This window comes from Fusarium vanettenii (assembly GCF_000151355.1).
Source record: "Fusarium vanettenii 77-13-4 chromosome 2 genomic scaffold NECHAsca_18_chr2_1_0, whole genome shotgun sequence".
NCBI classification, from domain to species: Eukaryota; Fungi; Ascomycota; class Sordariomycetes; order Hypocreales; family Nectriaceae; genus Fusarium; species Fusarium vanettenii.
This window is the reverse complement of record NW_003315867.1, coordinates 3,623,303-3,636,935: the sequence shown is the minus strand read 5'-3', so window position 1 is coordinate 3,636,935 and position 13,633 is coordinate 3,623,303. Positions and strand designations below refer to the sequence as shown.

Here is a 13,633-nt window from a genome sequence, read left to right as displayed (position 1 = left end):
CCAGGGGTATGGGATGCTGACGAGACCCCTTGTCGTTCGACTTCCGAGCTTACGCTACCAACATGGCACGTAGATCATTTAAAAGCAAGCCTGTTTGCTAATCAGGAAGTCTTGGTTCCAGGCTAAACCTCTTTTGCGTCTCCATGTAGCATCGTGAGACTCCCAACGCTGGTTCAGGTCGCATTCGGCGCTCGTCTAGTGACCAGGCCATCAAGCACGTTTCCGGAACATTTACGCCCAGCTAAGACCATACACGCGTGTACCTACCTACCTGCCCTTAGGGGAAGCCCTGTTGCGAGGTTGAAGATCATCTAGTCCCGGCGCAACTTGTCGTCGACACCAAAACCGTTAGGGGTTCATCCTTGGCAAGGAGGAGAAGGCGCTTCTTTGCGAGGAGTGGCGCGAGGCCGTCTCCAAGATGGCTCCAAACTGTTACCTAGACGGTCGCGGAGTATGATCCGGTGTCTGGTTTCGAACGACATGCGGCGATTCTGTGCCACTATCTCAGGGGGGAGGACCAAGAACCTTGGCGGTAGTCATCATGCAGGACAGGGGAGATGGACACAAGAGCCAACACACTGGTTGACCCTTACGTGGCCGAGGTGGCTTGCAGAAGTGCTTGAGTATTTCTATCTGCAGTCTTCTGTTCCATCCAAAGCAATTAATTAACCTTCTTAGTTGCATTCTCTTGTAGTCGTCTACACATCTCACTTTATATCTCTTCCCCAAAGTCTTTTCAATATGCCCGAGACCGTTCAACCTGAGACAAGCAACCTACCAGAGGTGGTTGCGTTCAAGGCTGCCGATGTTCAAGTCATCAGCATCGACGAGGACCAGAGTGTGAGCTCTGGAAGTGCATCAGTCCATGACGCGGCCGAGTCCGTTACTACACATGACCCCAGTGAAGACTCTGAAAAGTTTTCAGAAGAGGATGTGTCTATTGCATTGAAGGCTACCAATGCCGATGCTGTTCCTGATTTGATCAAGGAGATCACCGCTCTGGGTGAGACCTTTGACAAGGAGGACTCAGATGCCAGATTGAAGCTCATGGCCAAGGCTAAGAGCCTTTGGCAGTCACTTGAGACCCCAAGAGAGACCATGCTCCGTCACTGTTGGGCTGAGGTGAGTGCTGACACCTTGTACCAGTCCAAGTCGTCTAACATATCTTAGCCTTCACTTCACTGTGCCTTGACTGCCGGTACCGACAAAGGACTCTGGCCTTACCTTGCCAAGCTCAACGGCCCCTTCAACGTCGCCGAAGTTGCTGAAGCAAAGGGAATTGAGCCTGCTCTTCTCTGTAGGTTATCCCACTCCCGTTAAACACTCATGCTAACTTTCTAGCCCGTCTCCTCCGCCATGTTTCAGCCATGGGTTACCTCACCGAGATTGGTCAAGACCGATATGAGCTCAACAATTTTACAAAGTCCATGGCCTTTCCCTTTATTAACGCCGGATATCCCTGCATGTAAGATCATCTTCCAGTCTCAACTCCAAACATGCCACTCACATGCTCTAGTTCTGGTGCATGCCTCAACGCTCTTGGCAAGTTCCACGAGTACGCCAACAACAACGGATGGAAGGATCCCACAGACATCAGCAACTCTCCCCTCCAGCACGGATACAGCACAGAAAAGACCTTTTTCGAGCACCTGCACACCAACCCTCCCTATGGCCAAATGTTCCATCTTCACATGGGTGGCTACCGACAAGGTCGACCTTCGTGGATGGACGCCGGCTTCTTCCCTGTTCAGGAGAGGCTTCTCAACGGCTTTGACCAAAGTGAGGATGCAACTCTTCTCGTAGATATTGGCGGTTCGTTTGGCCATGACATCGGAGAGTTCCGTCGAAAGTTCCCCGATGCCCCTGGCCGTCTTGTCCTCCAGGATCTTCCCGTCGTCATTGACCAAATCACCAAGCTCGACGAGAAAATTGAGCGAACAAAGTACGACTTCTTCACCGAGCAGCCCATCAAAGGTACCTAACCCCAATCCACTCTCCTCAACTCCTCTCACTTTGAGTATAGGTGCCCGCGCATACTACATGCATTCGGTCCTCCACGACTGGTCCGACGAGACGTGCACAAAGATCCTCAAGAGTGCCATGGGAGCCATGAAGCCCGGCTACAGCAAGCTCCTGATCAACGAAAACGTCATCCCCAACACGGGGGCCCAGTGGGAGGCAACAGCCCTCGATGTCATGATGCTGACGCTGTTGGCCTCGAGGGAGCGAACCCAGGAGAACTGGGAGAATCTGTTGGGTAAGGCGGGTCTCAAGATCTGCAACATTTGGACTGTTGCCAATGGTGTTGAGAGTCTGATCGAGTGTGAGCTCGCATGAGATGTTATGTGTAATGACTGTATCCTGTTTGAAATATAACTAAATATTTATTGTTCTATGAAACTTGATAAACGCTCAAATCTGTCTCCTGAATTTTCCTAATACGCCATCCAGACCCAACCCGCTTAAATTACCTATTACATGTGCTTTTACTAAATCTTTTCATATCTGCTCTTGCTGTTCCTCTTGTCGTTCATCTTGAGCCTGGCCAAGATCAATAACCCTTCCACTGTCGCCGTCACCTTTTGATTCTGAAATGACAGCATATGGCCATTGCCTGTCGTTAACTTCCAGCTGTGACATTCTCTCATGCATTCTATGCAAAAACCTGGATTCCTTCCCGCCAACTGCAAGCAGGACGCGGGATAGGGTGGCCAAAACATCTCCAGAGCCAACGAGCATTCCATTTCCGCGGGCAGAGAATGGTGTGCAGGCAACAATGTCCAGCATTGCATCTGCTAGTCGGAATACTTTGAGTTCCTGCAAGGCATATGAGCAAACTCTGCTGTAGGAACCGTAGATTGACTTACCATGCCATATCCGTGAGCTTTTATGGCAGCGCTCGTCACCATTGAAAAAAGCGAAAGCATTTCATGGCCAATCTTGACCGGTAAAAACAAAGAGAAAGCCTGATCATCGGGATAGCAGGACATTATAAAATGTTGCGCCGTATACTCCCACAAAAGCAGTCGTATCCATTGCCGCGTAACAAACAGGTCGACCCGTTGGGCCTCGTGAGCAGCTTGATCGTGTGAGTCCAAGCACAAGTCGGCGTGGTATGAAACGAGTTTCTGTCGCTCAAGAGGCTCTTGGCTGTAGGAAGGCACTGCGAGGTTCCCTTCGAGATATGCAAAGAGCCTTGCCAGCGATATGAAGGATTGCATGAGGTGTTCATCACCCATATCGTTATCGAGATAAGGCATGACATTAATAGCTCGAAGCACAGATGGCAATCCGTGTTGAGCAGAGTATGTCCTATCATTGGAAATCAATTAACCGTTGATTGTCTGGGCTGATATTGCGGTTACAAACCTTTCAGATATCAAAAGAAGCCAATAAACGCGAAGCCGGAGTGCCCGTTCTCTCTTGCACAAGTGCGAATATCTTTCAGGATGTCCAAGCTCCAGTAACTGAACATAGGTGATCGATTCTCTCAAAAAGAGGCCAGCTGTGCGTAATTTGTTGGCGTTGGCGTAGTAAACGTGTAGAAAGAAGGGTATCAAGACGGATGCTATGGAAAATGTTTCACGATAATCATACTGCTCCCGAGATTGCAGACAGTCAGTCGCAAATTGGAGTGATGACAGCGTGTTCCGTTGGTTTGTGTGCTCTGGGAGTCGAAGCTGAGCTATTGTGGCTGCGCAGAGTGAAGCTGCCAAGGCATGAGATTCGTGGTCTTGGTCGTTTTGGGCTATATCTAAGAGAACCTTGTCGCAATCAACGACAGGCCAGATGGAATATGAATTTTGTTTGAAAACTCCAAGGAAGCGCTTGTAGTCGGCCAGGGGTAGGCGATAGGGAGGCTGCGGATTGCTTTGTAATGAGGGCGTCTCTGACAGTGACCTGCTCGACTCGGCATTTTCTTCGAAACGGTCCACCGGATGACCCTCGGCATCTTTAATACTCCTCTGAAACTCTTCAACTCTAGCCTTCGTCGCGGTCCTGGGTCCTCCTTTCGGGCCACGCTTCTTCCGGGTTCGTAAGACGGTGCACTCGATGCCTCTGAGCCGGCACTCGCGGCAAGGCCTCGAATCCTCACATTTGACGCGTCTGAGAGCGCATCCGTCACAGGGATTGGCGTTTCTCAGCTTGGATGACATGGGATGTCGTGCCGTTGATGAATTCGAGTGTTGAGGACGTGGCGGGTGGAAGAGAAGAGGTTCAAGTTGGTGTTCTGTTGCCCCACCGTTCGACATGCTTAATACGACCAGCCAACCACATGCCCATGTTGATCCCGTGAACATGGATGTAAGGACTAACTATACCGACCTCGGAATTTCAAAATTGTGCAACAGAAAGTGTTTGGAAATGTCGGATGAGACATGTGTTGCTAGCATAGAAATGTTGATGTGATTGACGTGGTTTGGAATTATTAAAGTACGCTTCGTGCTAATACCCACCTCAGTGGGTAAATAGATGGGCGAGTGAGCTCGGAAAGCATGAACTTTCAACTACCTACCTATCGTGAGAAATAAAGTTGAGGACTATCGTGAGTTCTAATCTCGGGTGGTTACCAGACCAGCCTTGATAGCCTAGGCTTGACAATAGTAAAGTCCATTACGTCGCTTTCAAGATCAACATGTCCGGCATGATGGCAGTTGAACAGACCACTAGCTACAGCCCTTCAACTCCCCCTGTTAACCTGATTCCTTCCCTCCCTCTAGCACATACGACCATAGCTCGTAGAAAATACGGGATCCCGTCTGCTCTCCCATAGTCAAGCTGCGAAGCGCTGGATTAGTAGTTGGGTCGGTGACGACCAGCGAATCCCCGGTGTTGTATGTTTTTTGCTCTTTTACCTATTTTCTTTTTGATGCCCTCATATACTTGATTCTTGCAGAGATCTACGATTGTGCCTCGTTGGAATATGTGGTTGTGTTAAATGTTGATGTGGAACTCCTTCACACTTGCACAGATGTGGCAGCTTTTCATACTGGGACACAGCCAACTAAAGTCCTTCTATCAATCTATTCCATGCTCTACCGATATATATCACTCTTTTATCCATCCATTTTATCGACTGTCCGCCAAAAGCAACTCCATCACAGGCCCAAGTAGCTCCTGGTCCAACCCCAGACTCATCAGCTGCCCAACCTTGACGGCAGTGGGCTGAGACGACTGAACAACGCCCCAGACCTTTTCCTTAGCCGCCATGTCCATCTGATAATCCAGAATCGCGTCCTGGATGCGCTTCGAATGATCAAGCACGCCCAGCTGCTTGTTACCACTGTCCAGCCCTATATAGAGGTTCCCCGACCCCTCTCCGGGTTTGATCTTCGGGATCTGGACCACCAAGCCGGGGAGATTGGGATAGTCGTCAATCCAGCACTCTGCCGCTATCGGATCCTTGTTGTCCCGAACCCCCACAGGCATTTCCGTTACCGATAGAAACTTGATGGTCCAGCCTCTGCCCGACAGGTGACCTCCAATGGTTAGAACCCCCGGAGACTGATCCCAGTCCAGAGAGAAGTCGCGATGCTTGCCCTTCTCACGTTTCTCGTCGTCCTCGAAACTTTCTCGGAGGCTAAATCTGCCATTTTTGCCAATAACGACGAGAACCTCAAAGTTTTCAGGGTTTCCGCAGCCATTCCCGGGTTCACTCTTCTTGTCCAGCGGAATGATGGCACCCTCTGGAGCAAGAACAGGAATCTCGTTGATGCTTCGATACATCTTGATATCCCGATCACCATCGTAAACCACGCCTGTGAAGATATCGACGTGCCGACTAGGAGGTACCCAAACGTCAACCGGCGCGCAGTTGGTCCTAACGCCGCGAGGCTTCACAATGGGCGCAACCACCAAACTCGACCCAAAGTAGTACTCATTCGGCTTACTATAAGCCTCATCCCTCTCGGGAAACTTCCAATAGAGCGGCTGCACAAGAGGCTCATCATCCTCTCTCGATACCCAATTCATCGAGTAAAGATAAGGAAGCATGCGATGTCGAAACTGGAGAAACTTCTTCATGACAGCCGCAAACTCGGGTCGGTACAACCAAGGCTCCTTGGACGTGAACTGCCCGTTCTGCGAGTGAAGCCTCATGATGGGAGAAAAGACTCCGTACTGCACCCATCGAGCTGCGAGCTCATGATTGCGGTATCCGCCCATGTGCCCACCGATGTCGTGGCTCCACCATCCGTAGCCGATATTTGAGGCTGTTGCTGTGAACTCGGGCTGGAACTCGAGAGACTCCCATGTCATGATGCTGTCGCCCGAGAAACCAACAGGATACCTATGGCTTCCGGGACCGCCGAACCGGGAAAAGATAATGGCGTTGCCTTTGCCATTCTGCTTCTCGTGGTCCAGGAAATGGTAGTGGTTAAGAAGCCAAAGAGGATCAAGACCAACGACCCTCGAGTAAGGCCCCTGCTGCCAATCAATCCACCAAAAGTCGCACCCGTCATTCTCAAGGCTGCGATGAAGAGTGTTCAAGTAAGAGTGCATAAATTTGGGATCAACAGGGTTGAACAAGATGGGCGCCTTAGCAGAAGTGTCGTGTCCAAGATCCTTGGCCATCTCCTCGTACAAATCCTCATGGTGATGAACTCCAGCGTGAGGATGATCATTCAGAGTAACCTTGAGCTTCTTGTCGTGCAAGGCCCTGTTGAAGGCCTTTGGATCCTTGAACAGCTTCTTGTTCCACGTGTAGCCCGTCCATCCTGCGTGAGGGATGTGATCACCGTGAACCTCGTGCCAGTCCATGTCGATGACGGCCACTGCCAGCGGAACCTCCTCCTTCTCAAACTTATCCATGAGCTGTAGGTACTGCTCGTCTGTGTAGGGATAATATCGACTCCACCAGTTGCCAAGCGCCCATCGCGGTAGAAGTGGCTGCTTGCCCGAGATGGCAAAGAAAGACTTCATGGCGAGCTTGTAGTCGTGGCCGTAGCAGAAGAGATAGCCATCAATGCGGTCTCCAGGTCTCCGAGGCGATGCCAGCCCAGCCCCGTCCAACAGCATCGACTTGCTGTCATCAAGAACAGAGTATCCAGCTCGAGACAGAATACCAGGCTCCAATTCGCAGCGTCCATTGACCTCATCAAGAGTCCTCGCCGTCCCACCCAAGTTCTGAGGAACCTCTCCATACCGCCAATCAGCACCCCAGAGGGTATTCTTGTTGCTGAAGCTAACAACAAGTCCGTATCTGTCGAAGCGCTTCTTGTTATAAGTGACCTGGAACGAAGAGGTCCTTATCTCGAGCTGCTCATCCGTATCCGACACTGAAAACTCGGGAGTCGGAAACTGTCGATTGAGGGCAAACGTCGAAGGACGGTCCTCAAAGACACCGTCTTCAGACCATTCGTATCGGAGAACGGTCTCATTGATCAAGGTGAAGCGATAGTGGTCACCGGCCACGATGGAGGCCGACTTTGCGACAGGCTCACACGGAATGGTGTACTTGTCCATTGTTTCTCTCGATCAACAGTCGTTGAGATCAATGAATGCTCCCCCGCCAGATGCGAGAGAAGCAAGCCTTCAAGTACCCCGACTCTCTTCTCCACAGTAACAAGCTGAATGCAGTGGAGAGATGGCTGTGCTCACTCATCTGCAAGCATCATTGGCAGAAGTTGGAGCCCTCCGGTGAAATTATTCGCCAGAGGCGTGAGAGAGAACGGCGACGTGCATATTCACCCAACGTCACCATGGCGCCAACGGTTTTTTCCTGTACGCCCAGATAAGCAGGCTTTGTCGTAATGCGTTGAGTGATGTGCTGATCTCTTTCTTGTCTCCGCTCTTGGGGTGAACTCTTCGGCATGGCTTGTTATTGGTTGGTGTGTCTCAGGTGAGGCTAGAGCGTGGAGATGTGGTGTTGATGGCGGTGCGATGCCCCTGACATTGTATCAACTATTGCCTTACAGACCAACTAAGAATAGTATTAGTATTGAAATAATTGCCTTCTTTGGCAACCTGGTCAACATGTCATGCTGGCTAGGCCAGAGATGGCCGGCGGTCTCGAGGATGCTGCAGGCCAAGACGCTACACTCCAGCAAACAGTCACATCTCGGACCGACATCAACTCCTCAAGATACAGCAAGTCTCCTATTCTTCGATGAATACCGCCGTCACATGAAAAGGCACCATCAAGTGAAATGACAAGGCATGGGGTATCGTCGTTCCTCAGACACAGTCGTACATACATGGATGCTATCCTGTGTCTCCAAAAACATACCGAGACAACATCTGCTCCTTCATGCCATTCTCCTCCCCTCTCCTCTTCCACCCACCCATTCAATCCTCATCCATGCCCCGTATCCCAAACACTCTTCCCGACATTGGTTGTGTAATAAAGGCAATAAGCAAAATTGCAGCTCTCGTGTCATAGCATGAGGCCGCGGGTATTACAGAGAACTAGATTGTAAAAAAGACAACACACTGCGAGCTTGCATCGGATTGGATGGTGGCGTTTGTTGAGTACTTTAGTTGTACTGTCGGTCAGAGCCCAGAGCGGGCGACTTGACGTCCGTGATCGACTTCAACAGCCTAGACTTGTGTTAGATGTCATGAACCTCATCATCAGTCTAGACTACTCACTGCAAGTTACGATCCCTCATCTCCCTATCGAGGGTATCCATTTGCTTGGCCGTCAGTCTAGCCTTACTTATCTGTATTCCACACGTTAGCCTCCAGTTCACTTCAAGCCTGCATGACAGCAAAGAAATCATGCCGGTGCATCATGCAAGGGGCTTTCGCACCGAAGCAAGTGCTACTGAGGAATGATCATCAATCTCCTCACCTTCCGCCGCATCATCCTTCGCAGCGGCGGCGTCGTCGCCCTCCTCTGCGTTGGCAAATCTGCTGGCTGCGAGTCCCTTGGGCTTGGCGATGGCGGCGTTGGCCTAGTGATGTGTCAGTCTTGGTCCGTCTTATAAACATGCCTAGCAGAGCTCACCTTGGCCTCAACGATCTCGGCATCCTTGACCTTGATCTGGGCCTCGAGAACCTCCACCTGTTTCTCTCCATCCTCAACCTTGGCCAGCGCCTCGGCAAGCTTCGCCTCCAGATCCTTAGCCGTCTTCTGAGCCTCCTCAGCAATGCCAGTCAGGCTGTCGTGCATGTCCTGGTAGTCAGCCTTGGCGGTCTTTTGCTTGGCCTCAGCCTCAGCCTTGACAGCTTCAAGGTCCTTCTGCGCAAGGGCCAAGTCGTCTTTGAAAGCTGCCAGCTGAGTCTGAGCAGCAGTCAGATCTCCCTGTGCACTCTCGTAGCGACCAGTGGTTGACTTGAGCTCGGCATCAACGCCAGCAAGGGCATCCTCATGGAACTTCTTCATTGTGGCGATCTCCCTCTTCAGGGCATCCACCTCAGAAGTATCAGGCTTGACGTTCCTTGCGTCCTCAAGCTCAGCGAGCGCTGTGAATCGCTCAGTCTTCTCCTGAGCCAGCTGGTGAGACAGCTCCTCAACCTCAACCTGAGCCTTATCGAGTTCAGCCTTCGCCTTGTTGAGTTCAGCCTCCAGACCTTGGTTGGCCTCCGTCAGCTTCTCAATCTTGCTCTCCAGCTGAGTGTCGTTGTTTCGGTGCTGTGTCATCATCTCATCGATAGCCTTGGTGTGATCAGCAGTAAGCTCCTCGAGCTCCTTCTTGGCCTCGGCGCCCTCGTTCTTCATACGCTCCAGGACTTCGCCGTTGAAAGACAGGAGCTTCTCAACCTCAGCAGCGTGTTCTTGCTCAAGCTCGAAGCGAGCCTCCTCAATAGCCTGCTTCTTGGAAGCCTGCGCCTTCTCAAGCTCATCCTTGGCGTTCTGAAGCTCAGCCTTCAAGGAGGCCAACTCCTCGGCGTGCTTCTTGTCGTCCGCGCTCTGGGCCTCTAGTTGGCTCTTCAATGCCAGGATCTCCTCGCTGTGGGCCTTTTCAGTCGCTTCTCTGGCAGCCTGGTGCTCAGCCTCGAGAGCAGCAATCTTGGCCGCCTGAGAGTCGTTGCCAGCAGTCTTCGCGGCCTCGATCTCTTCTAGAGCCTTGGCCAAGGCTTCGGCGTGCGCCTTGTCACTCGCTTCCTTATCAGCCTCGGCCTTAGCCTTAAGGGCCTCCAGCTCAGCTGCGTGAGTAGCATCACCTGCTTCTCGAGCATCATCCAGCTCAGCCTTCAGCTTGGCAATCTCAGTGGCGTGAGCAACCTCGCCAGCTTCTCGGGCCTCGTCGAGCTCAGCCTTGAGCTTAGCGATCTCGGTAGCATGTGCGGTCTCGCTTCCTTCCTTGGCCGTAGCCAGTTCAGATGCGTGGCCAGCGACGAGGTTCTCCTTCTCCTCAGTATGCTCCTTCTTGAGCGACTCCAGAACGCTGGCGTGAGCAGCCTTAAGGGCTTCGAGCTCGTCGGTGTGGGTGGACGCGTCCTCGGTCTTTAGAATCTCCAGCTGCTTGGCGTGGCTCTCCTTCAGGGAGTCAATCTCAGCAATGCGGGCATCCCGGTCAGCGGCCGCAGTGTTCTTGGAAGACTCAAGCTCCTCAGCATGGCTGGCACGAAGAGCATCAAGGTTCTTCTGGTGCTCGGCCTGCTTCTCCTCCAGAGCAGCGATAGCAGCAGCGTGCTCAGCCTTAGCAGCCTCGAGAGCCTCTGAAGTGGAGGCCTTGAGCTCGTTGTGCTGGTCTTCGAGTTCCTTGTGCTGACCCTCAAGCTCCTCAAACTTGCGCTTGAAGAAGGCGTCTCCTCGGAGAGACTCAATCTCCTGCTCGTAGTCCTGGGAAATGCTCTTCATTCGCTCTTCCTGCATCTCCTTGACCTTGACAATCTCCTCCTCCTTCTCAGCGAGAGCCTTCTGCGCCTCCTCGGCCTCAGCCTTAGCGGCAGCAACCTCCTCCTGGGCCTTGGTGAGATCTTGCTTGGCAGCCTCAAGTTCAGTCTCCTTCTCAGCCAGGCTGCTCCGAAGCTTGCTAATCTCGTCGTTCAGAGATGCAACCTCAGCCTTGGCCGTCTGAGCAGTCGTCTCGGCAAGCGCGAGCGCAACCTTAGTATCAGCAACCTGAGCCTCAAGGGCGGAAATCTTGGCTGTGTGGGCCTCCTGCTCAGACTTGAGCTTGTCGTCGCTGGCGGACTCGAGGGCAGACTGAGACGCAGTCAATTCGTCGATCTTCTTCTGCAGCTCAGCGGCAGCGGCCTCGTGGCTGGCCTTGAGATCCGCCAGAGCAGTCTCGTGGGAGGAAACATCGGCCTGATCCTTGTCATGCTCCTCCTTGTGCTTGCTCTCCAGAGCCTCGATGGCAGATGTCTTCTGGGCCTCAAGAGAGGACTTGAGCTCTTCAATCTGAGAAGCGTGCTCGTCAATGGCCTTCTGGAGTTCCCACTTGCTATATTCGAGCTGCTCTACGTTCTCAGCCAGAGCGGCCTCAAGCTGCTCCTTCAGTGACTCAAGCTCGCTCTCAGTAGTCTCCTTGGCGGCCACTGCAGCGTCAAGCTCTGTCTGGAGCTTCTCAAGCTCAGCTTGCGCAGTCTCGAGTTTCTCGTTCGCCTCAGATACCTCTCCCGTTAGGGCAGCAACAGTCGACTCATGCTCAGCCTTGATAGCGGCAAGGTCCTCGCCAATGGTATGGGAACCTGTATCGTCACCTGCCGCCTTGTGGACCTGCTCAGTGAGTTCGGCAAGCTTCTCCTCCGAGGTCTTCACCTCAGCCTTCAGAGCTTCAATCTCGTGCTCGCTCTCAGCCAGCTTAGCCTTGAGCGACTCAATCTCCTTGGTAGCCTCCGAAGAAGCGGAAGTGGGTCGGACCGCGGTGCGAGAAGCAGTCAGAGGTCCTGACGTAGAGAGGCGCTTTCGGGCATCGCTAGTAGGGGTGGCACTCGTTGTTCGAGTGGCAGTGGTTCGTGTCGCCGAGGGGGGGTGGGCGGTCGAGGTTCGGGTGCCTGTCGCAGTTCGCGGCGTCGTGGTGGTCGTGGTTCCGGGTCTTCGTGTCGCAGTAGCTGAGCCAGTAGCAGAGCTAAGAGGCCTCCTCTCAGCTGCCTTGCCAGGGCTAGACATGATAGAACTCGTCCTGCGGGCCGAAGCGCTCGAGGTGGTCGACTTCTTGTCGTCTTCGCTCGCGCTCATACTGAGCCTGCTCTTGTGGCTCGAGGTCGAGGTCGATGAGGTCGCGGTCCTGCGGACAGTAGAGGTGGGAGGTCGAGTCGGGGGCTTGCTCAGACCAGTAGCAGTACGAGTGCTGGCCGCGGTAGGCTTGGTAGCCGTCGACGTCGAACCTGGGCGACGAGTAGCGCTCGTGGCTGAAGCAGCCCCAGGTCGCTTCACAACTGGCTTCTTGTCCCCATTCTCCTTAGCCGGCGTCTCAGGCGAGGCAGGAGTCGCTGCGTGTGGGCTCTCGGGCTCGGCGTGGGCCTCGGTAGGAGAAGCGACAGCCTCCTCGGGCTGGACAATGTCGAAGCTCTCGGTCTCGGACATGGTTTGCAGGGGAATGTATATAAGGAGAGTTATTCTGCAAGATGAGAGTGTCAGCAAAAGGAAGGAATGGACAAGGAGGGTAGATATGGAGTTTGGGAGATGGAGCTAGACGTTGCAAATGAGCTCGTAGCTACCTCTGCCAGCCGAAAAGGTCGAACCACGCAGCTCGACCGTTCAGCCAGGGTAATCAGGAAATAGCAGGGAAACTGGAGGCACGAGCTATGGAGCCCGACGTCAAGGATACGAGAGTGAATGGGATCGATTAATTTCACTGACCTCTTTGTTCGGTCCCCTTTTTGCCTATCGACCAAAAACCACGCTCTCTCAAGCAGCGCAAACTGCTAAAGGACAGAATACCCGCACGGGCAGCAAAGAAGAGGCGGGATAGAGGGGCAATGGCAACGGAGCAGTCAAGCAAGGCAATAACAGCTTCTCTATCGACAGGATCTGAAAGGAGGGAGAAGGGAGTGCAAGTGGAAGGGGAGGAAAAGCTGTCCTGTCCCGTCTTGATGGGCTCAGGATATTAGACCGGGGTACGTACCTTACGACCCTGAGCTGTTCCATGGGGGCCCCAGGCCTGGCGCCCAGCTTTACGGACGTCCATTTCCACGACCGACTGGTGGAAGTGGGACTGTAGCTTGGCGCACCGGCCACTGACACCTGGCCCAGGCCTCAATGAGCCCCTGTGAGGAGCGGTTGGTAGCGAGCGTACGCTACGGCTGGCATCCAGGGGGCGGGGCGGTAGGTCGGGTGCCTAGGGGTCCTATCCTAGCCCGTGGACCGTGGACGGCGGGTGGCTGTCTTGTTCCTGGTCCAGAGTCATCGAGATAACGTCGTTGAGTGGATAACGCGTCTCGGCCAGTCTCTGCACCCTTGAGTCACTTGCTGAAATAATTGTTGCAATTTGTTAAGAGTTTGACACTAGATCTACACTAACAATTGTTTCGGATAAGAACCCACCCGCGCTTCCACCGGCAAAGAGGAGGACGTTTCTCTTACCTGTCTCTTGTCTGGCCCTGCATGCGAACGGCGCGCCATATGCAATGCAATGCGAGCCACCGCCGTCTTTTCCCTAAACCCAATGGGCCTTTTATCCACCAAGAGTACCGTAACTGTTTATTTATCATCATCCGTGTATATAGATACTCTGTCGTTTATGACCGTTTCAGTTCAACTCTAGCGCGCACAAAGTAATCAAAGGGCGGGGTTCAA

General features: G+C 53.0%; 4 protein-coding genes across 4 annotated transcripts; 1 reads left to right on the top strand and 3 right to left on the bottom strand.

Annotated features, from left to right (window-relative positions):
- Positions 1–741: 741 nt before the first annotated feature.
- On the top strand, positions 742–2,337 carry NECHADRAFT_34244 (uncharacterized protein; the record flags this gene model as incomplete). Its single annotated transcript, XM_003046783.1, has 5 exons — positions 742–1,122; positions 1,171–1,315; positions 1,342–1,465; positions 1,517–1,974; positions 2,024–2,337. 5 exons carry the CDS (start codon positions 742–744, stop codon positions 2,335–2,337), a joined length of 1,422 nt encoding a protein of 473 aa, XP_003046829.1.
- Positions 2,338–2,499: 162 nt separating this feature from the next.
- Positions 2,500–4,157, bottom strand: NECHADRAFT_34130 (uncharacterized protein; the record flags this gene model as incomplete). The annotated part of the gene is made up of 4 exons (XM_003046202.1): positions 2,500–2,817; positions 2,868–3,312; positions 3,370–3,889; positions 3,944–4,157. 4 exons carry the CDS (start codon positions 4,155–4,157, stop codon positions 2,500–2,502), a joined length of 1,497 nt encoding a protein of 498 aa, XP_003046248.1.
- Positions 4,158–5,070: 913 nt separating this feature from the next.
- NECHADRAFT_91377 (uncharacterized protein) lies at positions 5,071–7,464 on the bottom strand (the record flags this gene model as incomplete). The annotated part of the gene is made up of 3 exons (XM_003046201.1): positions 5,071–5,464; positions 5,571–5,581; positions 5,611–7,464. 3 exons carry the CDS (start codon positions 7,462–7,464, stop codon positions 5,071–5,073), a joined length of 2,259 nt encoding a protein of 752 aa, XP_003046247.1.
- A 1,010-nt stretch (positions 7,465–8,474) lies between these two features.
- NECHADRAFT_32791 (uncharacterized protein) lies at positions 8,475–12,421 on the bottom strand (the record flags this gene model as incomplete). The annotated part of the gene is made up of 5 exons (XM_003046200.1): positions 8,475–8,538; positions 8,590–8,660; positions 8,751–8,894; positions 8,948–10,216; positions 10,283–12,421. 5 exons carry the CDS (start codon positions 12,419–12,421, stop codon positions 8,475–8,477), a joined length of 3,687 nt encoding a protein of 1,228 aa, XP_003046246.1.
- Positions 12,422–13,633: the final 1,212 nt, after the last annotated feature.